The sequence below is a fragment of the Eurosta solidaginis genome, chromosome 3 (assembly GCF_040869045.1).
Source record: "Eurosta solidaginis isolate ZX-2024a chromosome 3, ASM4086904v1, whole genome shotgun sequence".
Classification (NCBI taxonomy): domain Eukaryota; kingdom Metazoa; phylum Arthropoda; class Insecta; order Diptera; family Tephritidae; genus Eurosta; species Eurosta solidaginis.
The window spans coordinates 214,222,597-214,234,298 of NC_090321.1; the positions used below are offsets into that span (position 1 = coordinate 214,222,597).

The window sequence follows — 11,702 nt, forward strand, 5'->3', positions numbered from 1 at the left end:
AATAAATAGTCTCCGAAGCTAGCACTTTATGATTTGAGATGATGTTGTCGAGACTTAAAACTCTTCTCATTCCCTCCTTCTGTAAAAAACTTGGGGTTACCAGAGCCTTACTTCCTAATATTTGAACGCTTACATTTATATTTTTGACAGAGTTCGCCTTGCATAGGTGGAGTTGAACCTGAGACGATATAAATCTGGCTACTGATGGTTTTGGGAAGCGATTTGGCCCAATTCGATACGCAATGGCTCTCGGCATTTTTTAAAGGATTGTTTAGGATTTATACGGTACAGTTTTGCACTATTTGGAAATTGTGATGAACTCATTTCAGGACTGTTTCGGGACTATTTAAGGATTATTTGGCAATATTTCGGAATAGTTTGGGTTGTTTAGGAATCACTCCGATTATATCGGGATTATTTTGAGAATCACAGCTTGACTAAATTGTAACGATTTCAACTTGTTTTCAGAATTATTGTAGGGATAACTTCGGGACTGTTTCAGTATCATTTCGGAATTTTTTCAGAATTGTCTACGGATCATTTTATGACTATATGTGACCCGGCCTATGAAAAGGTGGCTTATGACTCAACAATAATTACTACTACTAAGAAATTGAAGAAATTCATTGTTTATCTTTAAAAGCTGTTTCTCGCAATTTCTTTTTTGAGTCATAAGCCACCTTTTCATAGGCCGGGTCACATATCTTGAATTGTATTGCTATCTTTTCCAAACAGAATAATTTCGGAACTTTTTCGAGGATTATTTTGGAACTATTTCGGGAACTATTTTGAGTTAGTTCGCAGATTTACAATGTTACAGCGAATTCCTTTACCTTAAGATTATCATGTAGCGCCGATACATATGTATTTTATTTGAAAGAATGTACCGTAGTTAACATATTCCTTATCTTAGATGGACGGCTGGGGTGGTGAAAATTTGGAGATGTCATTTAGAATTTGGCAATGTGGTGGTACCATCGAAACGATACCTTGTTCGCGTGTGGGACATGTTTTTCGGGATTTTCATCCATATGAGTAAGTAAAATATTTGCATCTATATTACATAAAGTGTTTATTTCACTCAGAGCAGTTTTAGGGTGAGACCAAATAAATTTTTTGTATGCATAAATATCAGTCGGAATCAAAAAAACGAAGTCCGTAAATTAATTCAAATTTAAGATCTTAAACTCAGTAGTCCTCAAATATAAACATATTGTAATTTGAATAAAACAAACAAATACACGGCGCGATATAGGTTAGGTTAGGTTGAACTGGCCGGTCTATGAGGACCTCACATAGACTGAATGAGTCAGTAGTGTTTCAAGAAACCTATTTTAACGACCAAACTGAAAACCGCTATCAAAAACCAGGACCTATGTTAAAAAATAACTACGTCCTCCTGGAAAATACCAGAAGCTTTTTAGGACTTAAGCCACTTGCTGCCTCTAGATCTGACAGCTGTATCACTCCTAATAGCTGGAGTTTAGCCTGGCAAGCGCAGGGCACGAACAAAAGACGTGATCGATCGTTTCCCCCTCCAACCCGCACTTCCTACATCTGCTTTCACTGACCAAGCCTAATTTAAAGGCATGTGACGCCAGAAGGCAGTGTCCAGTCAGAATACCCGTCATGAGTCTACAGTCCTCTCTTTTTAATTATAGAAGCAACTTTGTTAGTCAAAGGTTGTAAGACCTACATATAATCTTCGAAACTTTACAGCCCTACGCTTGAACCCACGCCTTTCCCGCTTGATCTTACACCTCTCGCCTTTTCTTACTCTTGGCCAATCTAATTGGGACGTCTACGGAGCAAGTTTCAAGGGATGCGCTCTTTTTAGCTATTTCATCTGCTTTTTCATTCCCATCTATTCCCATATGGCCTGGGACCCAATATAAAAGCTTTTCATGTCAGAAATACACTTGGAACCAGTGGCGAAGGGCGATACCGCAAAAAAACTTGGTTTCTTATTGAAAAAACTCTTTATTAAAAAGTTTTTGATGGTGTTCTTCCTGTGGCTCAAACCCACCCTTCAATGCCCGCCTTGTACTTTAAGTATCCTTAAATTTAAAAAACAGAAAATAAACTTAAATATTCTTTTCGGTGCATTATCCCTTTACAAACAAAAAGCAATATGTGTATTGAATAGCTTTTCAACATTAAATGTTTAAACAAGTGTTGCTTCCCTTCAGACAGTTTTTTTACTTATACTTCTTAATTTTAAATACAGTCTCTTGCTAATGAAATGGAACTGTCTAACTGTGCAACTGCAATATCAAACAATTTTATAGAACAAAATCGGAGGCTTTGTGAAAGCAATCTTGTGAAGAACGCCTTATTTCAGAATGTATTTTTAAGAATGCTCCACGGTGTGGAAATTAAAACTTTTGTTATTTTATCTCGCTTTCTCGTGATGTTAAATCTTGTCACACAAAAAATTGTATTCCCACACTGTGGGTTCTTACTAACTTAAAACGGTAATAGCGGTCCAACAAAGCGCGCTAGTCCCCTCTTCGCTGCGCTAACTGGTCCTCTTCCTCTGCTTCCGTAGGCGGGTTTTGATAAAAATACTTTCTTAGCTGGAGCAACATCTTTCATTTGCATCCGTAAATCTTTCGTAGAGCTTTTCTCTTGAACACTCCCAGAGCCGCCTCATCTGATGTCATCATGTCGCTGAATTTTTGTGAAATGTATGGGCGTTGTTCCTGGCACTCACGCCATTCTGCCTCTGTTTTTTTTCTTTCTGTACAAGCGCCTCGCTTCCTCTTTTTAAATCGTGGTAGCGTTCACACACTTGTCTTGATGCGTTCGATTTTAACCTAGCACTGTAGGCAGCGTTTTTTCTTTCAGTTGCAAGGCAGCATTCTTCATTGTACCAGTGTGCACACGTGATTCCAAAATTGGTAATGTGAATGAGTCTCAATGGGTATCAGCATGGGCGAGCACTGTGCTAAATGCAGCACTTCTCGAATGGCCTTACCGGTCGAAACAAAATTTAGCCTTTTAAATAGTTCATCTGCTCTTACCAACGTTGAACAACTGACCTAAAATATCCCCTCTCGGTCGATCAACGCCACTTCAGGAACTGACAACTAAATAAATCTTTCGGACGTCTGCAATTTTCCATATAAAGCTTTCGCATTTGCATCTGACGCTTTCTCATATCCATATAACGCTTTCGCATAATCATTTGCTACTTTCTCATTTGCATTTGACTATTATCATATTGAAGTGATACTTTCGCATTTACAATTGACTATTCCCATTTCCATATGACGGTTTCTCATTTACTGCGAGTTACTATTTTATTCAAATTGACATCAGTTATGACCAGTGTTGCCAGAAAAAAATTTCTTTGGGGCTAGAATCTAGAAAAAAAGGGCTAGAAAGAGCTAAATTTCTTCAAGAAAATCCAAAACCACTTGCAAAAAGAGCTAAAAGTATATGTATATTTTTTAATCTAAGTTTTCACATTTATTTCAAATCAAACTTAAACAAAGTTATGAAAAAGGTACAGTAAACAAAAAAAAAAAAAAAACAAATAACGTACAAGAGAGGTACATAAATAATACTGTTTTTATGGTTCATTTTATATTTTTTAATAACAAAAATACGTTTTTTTAACCTTTTGTTTTTGCCATTTGGCGGTAAGGTATCGTTAAAAAGTAAGCAGTATTTTTCACGCTACTACAATGACGGCACGGCTATAGGGTCGCCAAAAACACGACTTGCCAAAATGGTGGCCCATGAAAATTAATTTAAATTTTTTCCAATTTTTTTTATTAAATTTTTAGCGTCCTGCGAGATATGTTTGAAGAGCCTTAGACTTCAAAATCTATGATTTCGTCTTCATTTGCTACACTCATAAATATTTTTTGTGTTCATTTAAGAGATCGTTGTTTACTTCAAAGTCATCACAGCATTTACTCAGCCGTTTAAGATCACTTCTTATGGTTAGAAACGAATTCAACATAACTAAACTCATTTTGTCTATGTAATTAGCGAGCCTGGCTCATATTGTTTTATACAATGGTTTTTGTTATTGATATTTAAAGAAAAATTGCAAAGTTTACAAACGGCGATGGTTACTAGGCCATTTTTCTGTTTCAGCGAGGCATTCATATGGCTGAGTGGTTAAAGGCATCTGCCTTTAAACTGGTATGAATGTTGGAGATTCGAGTTCAATACTCAGCTCCCGAGAAGCTAGCTGATGAAGAAGTGAAATTCAGAAACATGTCCTAGTAACCATCGCTGTTTGTAAACTCATTTTGTTTCTGTGTTTGCTTTTATCAGACTTATGTTTGAAAACGTTCTTGCAACTTCAGTATTACTTAGTGGCAGCACAAAATGGACAAGCTTTTGGAATTATACTGTTTAACATCAAACCAAAATCTCAATGCTTAAGTCACGTTTTTCCAATTTTGGAGATAGATATTTTTCCACTGCATTTCTAACCTAGTTATTTCATCAATGCTATACTTGTTTTTTCTCATTTGTGAAATATGAAAACCTTTGAGGTTTTACAATTCTCAGTGTGTTTTCAACCGAAAAGAAATCTATTTTGCTAAGCGTTTCTATATTGTGCGGCAAGCGTTACCTTAATTGCTCTATTAATTTAATTATGAAGTCGCGAGATATATTACATATCCTTCTTTCAATGAATTCGTCTATACATTTATCTTATTTTTTATTCGTATATATTCTTCAACCACTTCGTTTTGTAACGTCGCCGGGTCAAGTTCGATTTTCCCCACAACTCAACCGCGTGTTATTAAAGGACTATATTCATGCGGTTGAGAATAAAATGGCGGATGGTGTGGGAGGCGAAATGGCAGAAATCTAATTAAAAATATTAAAAAATACTAAATAATTGAATCATCAAAGTATAATTGAAAGCATTTGAAAAACTGGTATTTATAAAATGGCGTGGGCCACATAATACCAAAACGATTTACATATAACTTAATATTGTAAAAATGGCGTGGTGCCAATAAAAAACCTAACCTTAAATTTTAACAAATACATAAACTAACGGAATATCTGGCGTGACGCCATAAAAATTAAATTGAATTTTCAAATATACATATTTTAATAATATTGTGGCTGGCGTGGTGCCAAGGAAAAAAAAACCAAAAAATTAACTGTTATACAAATAACGAAATTGAAAGATAACCTGGCAGTATAAGGGCTCTTTAAAGCACCTTGCCAACCGACGCTTGCGTATGCGGTGTCAATTAAAACCAAAAAAAAAATATATATTCTTCAAAGGTATAATGAAAGTAAGGTACGGAAGACAAAAATTTATTATAATCCGAAGTTAAACTCTTAGAAGGTGACATTATGCTGTTGCACAAGCTGGAAAGCAAATATACAGCTTCATGACACAGTTTATCGATTAAAGTTTTTGTTATCAGTTGAGTACCGAGTCGCCGCATCATACATAAAGAATAAAATAAAATAAAACCTCGACACATATAAAACACATTACAAATGTCACAATACGTATCGCCCAAATAGATTTGGAGCCAAAAAGGGGCAAACAAACGCAAAAAAAGGGCTAGATCTGGCTCCAAAAGCACTAAATGGCAACACTGGTTATGACTAAAAAGAGGTGACTATCTCTTTTTTGTATAAGACGGTTCTAGCCCGCATTTGCGTAGAGTTTGTGTAACGTTAAGCAAAGCCAAACTTTCAGATATTTTTAACATTAGGCGTGCTTAAGTTTGTAATGCCAAGCTCTTGGCAAAGCGCACTATGTACATCCGTTCTTGGGCGATTAGGCACCATTTTAATTTTAATTAATTGCGTTACATTAGCCGTGTTTTTTAACACGCGTATATCCGTTTACGCTTAAACTTTATATTGACTGCTAAGAGACAAACTATAAATACACCTCTGAAATTGCTGCGCATAAATTTTGTCCTACTAAATTTCAATACGCATTATACTCAGATGTAACTGAAATATGTGTCTTTGTTTCACCCTGTACACTAATTCTATGTATTATATGTGTGTCCACAATTCATCGCAACTGATTCAGCTATATGTTATACCCTATGGCCATCAGAGCGTTGCGTCTCCGCTTTTCGGTACACCCTGTTGCTGTAGCTAGTTGTTTTACCACAGCCGCTAGATGGGTCTCCTAAGCATTATCTAAGCGAAGATAGGCGTTTTTTAACACGCGCAAACGAAACGTATACGCGCGTGTTAAAAAACACGGCTATTATTTTCAGAACGCTTGTACTAACTAACCTACCACTTTCTGAAAAAAAATTTCAGATTTCCAAATGATCGCGACACACATGGCATTAATACCGCACGCATGGCGCTCGTATGGATGGATGAATATGTAAATCTTTTCTTCCTTAATCGTCCAGATTTGAAATTTCATCCCGATATTGGTGACATAACGCATCGTGTAATGTTACGTAAGAAGTTGCGTTGCAAAAGTTTTGATTGGTATTTGAAAAATATCTATCCTGAGAAATTTATACCGACCAAAAATGTGATAGGTTATGGGCGCATCAAAGCTGTGAGCAAAGATTTGTGCATCGATGATTTATCACAAAACAATGAAAAACCTTTTAACTTGGGTATATTTTGGTGTTCAAAAACAATTACCAAATCACAATTCTTCACACTCACTAATGCACAAGTGCTGCGCAATGAGCTCAGCTGTGCCACTGTGCCGCATAGCGAAGACGAACCGCGCATTGTTAAGATGGTGCCATGTATGGATAATGATGATTACAATGAACAATGGGAATATCAAAATGAACATTTGATACATGTAAATAGTGGTTTATGTTTGGATCATAAGGAATTGAGGAGTTCAGATGAAATACAAGTGAGAACATGTGAAAATGATAGCGAATCGCAACATTGGACGATAAAGCATGATCAGTTGCTGTGAGAGGAGTGGAATGGAAGTGTCGTAAAAGGAATTTTTATTTAAGTTTTATAGACACATACAAATATTTATGTATATTGTATATAAACATAAGTCGAAAGTCAAAGCCATTATGTAAATATTGCAACATAGACATACATACACCTGCGATTAAAAAATAGCAGCAAAAATTACAGCACATTTTTCCGGCTATCTACTACGTTTTCTATTAAAAAGAAAAAATACGAATTGGGTAATTTTGTTACTCAGTTTCGAAAACGGTTTCGAAAAAATTGGAAAGTTCGATAAGTTTTTGAAAATCTTTATGAAAATTTCTTAAGTTATATTTAGAGTTTCAGGGAAATACATTTTTACACTTTGTACGGAAGAAACACTAAAACACACTTCGGAAAAAATTGTCAAAAATCAATGCGAGTTTTTAGAAGCTTTGAGCTTGTATTTGGTCACTGTTAAATTAATTTGACCATAGAGTTTCATACCAAAAATGTTCCCGAAAACTTTAAATTTGGAAATTTTGATGAAGATTGTCAAAAAACTCGAATTTTCGATTTCTTCGAAATTGGCTTAAATAGTGTACATATACAGTTCATTCAAGATTCTTTTTTAAACTAACGAAAAAAAACAAATCGCAGGCGTATATACACACATACATATGTAGATTAGGGCGGGTCGATTACAAATCGCTCATTGCTCTGTGAAAATCGTATTCTAGGGATCAAAATAAGAAACTTTGCCGAAGGAACCATACCTCTAAAACGAATTCTGATGCCCCCCCTTTGGGTCGAACTTTTGGGTAGGGGCAATTTCAATTCTACTTGCTGTGTCTTGTGGTGGCTTAAAAAAACAACACAAGCAATTTTACGATCTGCAATTGTGTCACAGTGATACCTTCACACAACTATGTTTACGACATGCAAATGCATCACAGTGATGCCTTGGTTTTAAAAGGGGGTTGTAAAAACGCTAATTTCTAATAGTTTTTTTTAATTTCTTTTCTATTACTAAGTTAAATTCATTTTTTCATTTACATATGTTCTGACTAAATAATTTTCTAAAGAGAAAAATAAACTCCAAAAAGAAACATAGGCATTTCAAAGTGGGATTTTTCAAAATTTGCCCCTACGACCCAAAGGGGGGACATCAGAATTCGGTTTAGAGGTATGGTTCCTTCGGCAAAGTTTCTTATTTTGATCCCTAGAATATGATTTTCACAGAGCAATGGGCGATTTTTTTGCCTCCCCACAAATCGACCCGGCCTAATGTAGATGTGTCTATAGTGTACAAGCTTCTGATAGAAATCTTTGTAATAATAATTAATAATTTGTAAAAATGATATACAGGAACTATTTTTATACACGATTATTGAGCTTAATAAGATTTTTTTCGTAAACATAGATATCTAAAAGAATTATTCTAAATATTTATATTAGCGGTATTATTCCGAATCTGAACATGAACAGAGCATACAGCAGACCGTAACAGCATTTTAAAGGCTCTCCTATGACCTACGTCTTTTTGTTTACTCTGTTTGTTACTCTGTTTCAAAACAAGGCGTAGCTCATAGCAGAGCCTAAGAAAGGCTATCACTCATTTATGCTACGGCTGCTCTGGAGTAGCGCTACTTCTACTATGGAGTAGCAAATGCAAGCACTGACCTTAAGTCCTATTTCAAATTTCATGTTTATAAATTTATACTGAATTTAACAGCGACACAAAAGATATAAAAAAAATGTTGGAAATGTTTTTTACGTGCAATTTATGATAGAACTGAATGCCGAACTCATTGTAATATGTGAAAAATTATGAGTAATTATGTAAGAACGAAGCATTCCTTGCCTTCAAAATATCCACTAAAATTTAGGTTAAGTTTGATTTGTTCGTCATAAGTAAAATGTGTGTAACGCAAATAATATATAGTTTTAAATGTTCTAAAGATAGAAACAACCAGCGATTCAAACGTATGCATTTTACTCAAACTTCCCTAATAAAATCAAAATATAATACCTAAATCAAAATTTACTGTATACCTATGCATACATATAAATTCAAACATAATTGAAAATTCCAGAAATATTTGGAATACAAAAAGTGAATTCACTCTTAATTATTCTCCAGTTTAAAAAGTATTTTTTAAATTTTAATCTATCTTTACGTATATATTTGCAAAATGTTAAAGCTACTTAACTGGAATAACGATGTGACAATAAATAACTTGCATTCTTCAATATGTATAGTAAAACTCATAAGCACTACGGGCTAATATTTGTAATGAAAACTGGGCCCGAATCGTAACATACGATCACGCATTGGCAACCATACGAAAGAAAATTACGTGATACGTCAAACGTATAAACAAAATGGGATTATAACATACGATAGCAAACGGAACGTAATTTATTTTCAATTCACAATAAATTCTACGATCCACATTAGGTTCGATTGTATTTTTAGCTCACAATAGATTTTGAACTGTCAAATTGGTTGCCAAAATATAAAAAATAAAGTAAATAACTGCGATGGATCAAATTTTATTGCTTTGTTTGAGCTCCAGTAATAGCGAAGGCGATGAAAATATAGTCCAAAGGTGGTTAAGAGAGTGGAGTAACCATTTGGACTTATCGAACAAAGCGCAAGCATATCATTAATGTATTACATCTTTGTAACAAAAAATTATTGCAGTTTCTTGAAGAGATTGCGCTTAGCTTATGAAGCGTTGAGTTATTTTCTGGAGAAGTTAAATTTTAAGCAAGCCGATACGAAAGCGGGTTTCTTGCCATGAATTCCGCCAATATTTCCTTTTGGCTTGGATTAACCTTGTTTAATTTCGACCTTTGTTAATAATAAGAGCTTGAAATTTGTAATTATATTTTACTTGGTAATCTATTTTAACAATTTTCTTACATTTGCATTGAAATTTGTGTGTATACGATCGCCGGTTTGTGTTCGAATGAAAGTGGTACGGAACGTGTACGTTCGGCCACTCGTCACGTATGTTGCGATCCAAAATTACGATCGAAGTAGTACGTTCACGTATGTCATAATCCAAAAATCATATTTTTACGTGACGAGTTATACGATCACGGATGCTACGATTTGGCCACTGATTTATAATTTACGATTTTCGGCTAATTCAAGAATGAGGCAGTTAATGGTAAGCCTAGTTCTTGATTGAGGCGATTTCAGATTTGCGTTATTTCGGCTTCAATTATAATAAATGCAACTGCAACTGCGAGCAACACCAAAACAGCTGAAAAAATATTAAAAAATCGGCTGCTGAATGACATATGATCTATCTAGGCTGCCAGTTCGAAAACGCTCTTTTTCAGAAAACTTTTGAAAACTCCCTATTTTAGAATTCAGTTGAAGAACGTCTTTTCTCAGCACTTTTTTCTTAAACATCCTCTCTACCGTCAAAATTTATTGCATTTAAGCTCAGAAAGGTAGGGTGTTCTTCAAAAACAAATTTTTAATAAGGCCGTTTTTTCAAAAGGTTTCTGAGATAGTTCACTTTCGAAGCGACAGCTGAAATAGGGTGCTATTCCTCTGAGCAATATATTTATCAATTTTATTCGTTTATTTTATTAAATTACATAACGAAAATTATGCAAACCGATTTCTAGAACGAAACATTTTGGAAATTCGAGAAATGTTTAAAAAACTTCATGTAAATATTAAAATTTTTACTTAAAACTTTCAGAAACCTTTTAAGTTAGCAGTTCTGTGGTCTCATTAAGTAACATGATATTAAGTCTGTGGCTTTCAGGCATAACTGAAAAAGTCACTTACAGCTGTTTTCAAGAAAATCGGCCTTTTTTTTTGTGATTTAGTTTAATGGAGAGGACTATATTAGAAGTCCCATATTCCAGGTTATTATCAATATTATACTAATTTTTAATTAATGGCTTAAACTTCCAGTGTTGTATTGACGTAAGTTGAGCTCCACCAGTACACAATGGTAATACCAATTGGCCAGAACCATGTGTAGCAGCTTGCTATAGGGGATATTGTCCTTTATGCAATAGGTTATTTCGATGTAGTATTAGAGTGTATGATTGAAACTTCTCCAATTAAGCGGTATAGTTAAACGAGCTGCTTTTCAGCAATATTATATCTAATAATTTATCTTTTATACGCCTGTCAAATATTGTGCAGGGTTGATTCTTTATATGCAACGAGTAGCCTGTCAGCAAAAACATCTATTTTATTTGAAGTCCATATTCAAAATTGTCAATTTATTATCGGATAATCCGCCTCATCAGGTGGACTATAGTTGAAGCAGTTCCTCTTTATCCCAGTGTTGAGAGTTCATGTGCAGCGGTATAATGATCAGGCGAGCAATGATGTCTTTAAAGCGCAGGCTGATGGTACGCGCTGAGACTGGACTAAAAAGGAAATGTGCTTGGTGGACACGGATGTGTGTTATGTAAAAATACTTAAAGCGAAAATGAGTAAGGCGCAAAGGTTATACATGAAATGAAAAGTTTGCATTAAAAATGTGATTTAAATAAAATGCCTCTAATTAAAATGAGAATTTTGCTTTCTGTAAAAAAGTAGATAGTTGTGTGATATTGGCTTTGTCGTTGCTTAAGAAAATTTCTTCAACATTTTTGTACTTATCAAATATATCAAACTTTGCACGCATGATAGTAAAATTACGACAGTGAAAGGTCTGGTGAATGTAATCGCCAGTGTCGCCACAACCACAGCGAGGTGAGGTGATAGCATTGATCCTGTAAAGGTACTGTTTGTCATATGTGTGTCCTGAGAGTATTCTATTTAATGTTTTGATTTGAGT

At 34.8% G+C, this 11,702-nt stretch overlaps 1 protein-coding gene across 2 annotated transcripts in view; it reads left to right on the forward strand.

Annotated features, from left to right (window-relative positions):
• Window positions 1-7,666, forward strand: part of Pgant1 (Polypeptide N-Acetylgalactosaminyltransferase 1) — a 33,017-nt gene extending 25,351 nt beyond the window's left edge. The window contains exons 3-4 of one of the 2 annotated variants that reach the window (XM_067778005.1): window positions 914-1,035; window positions 6,277-7,666. In XM_067778005.1, the coding sequence (XP_067634106.1) occupies window positions 914-1,035; window positions 6,277-6,910 (756 nt within the window). In that variant the 3' untranslated portion in view covers window positions 6,911-7,666. The remainder of the gene's footprint in view (window positions 1-913; window positions 1,036-6,276) is intronic. The other variant, XM_067778006.1, reaches the window with a different exon arrangement.
• The last annotated feature ends 4,036 nt before the right edge of the window (window positions 7,667-11,702 follow it).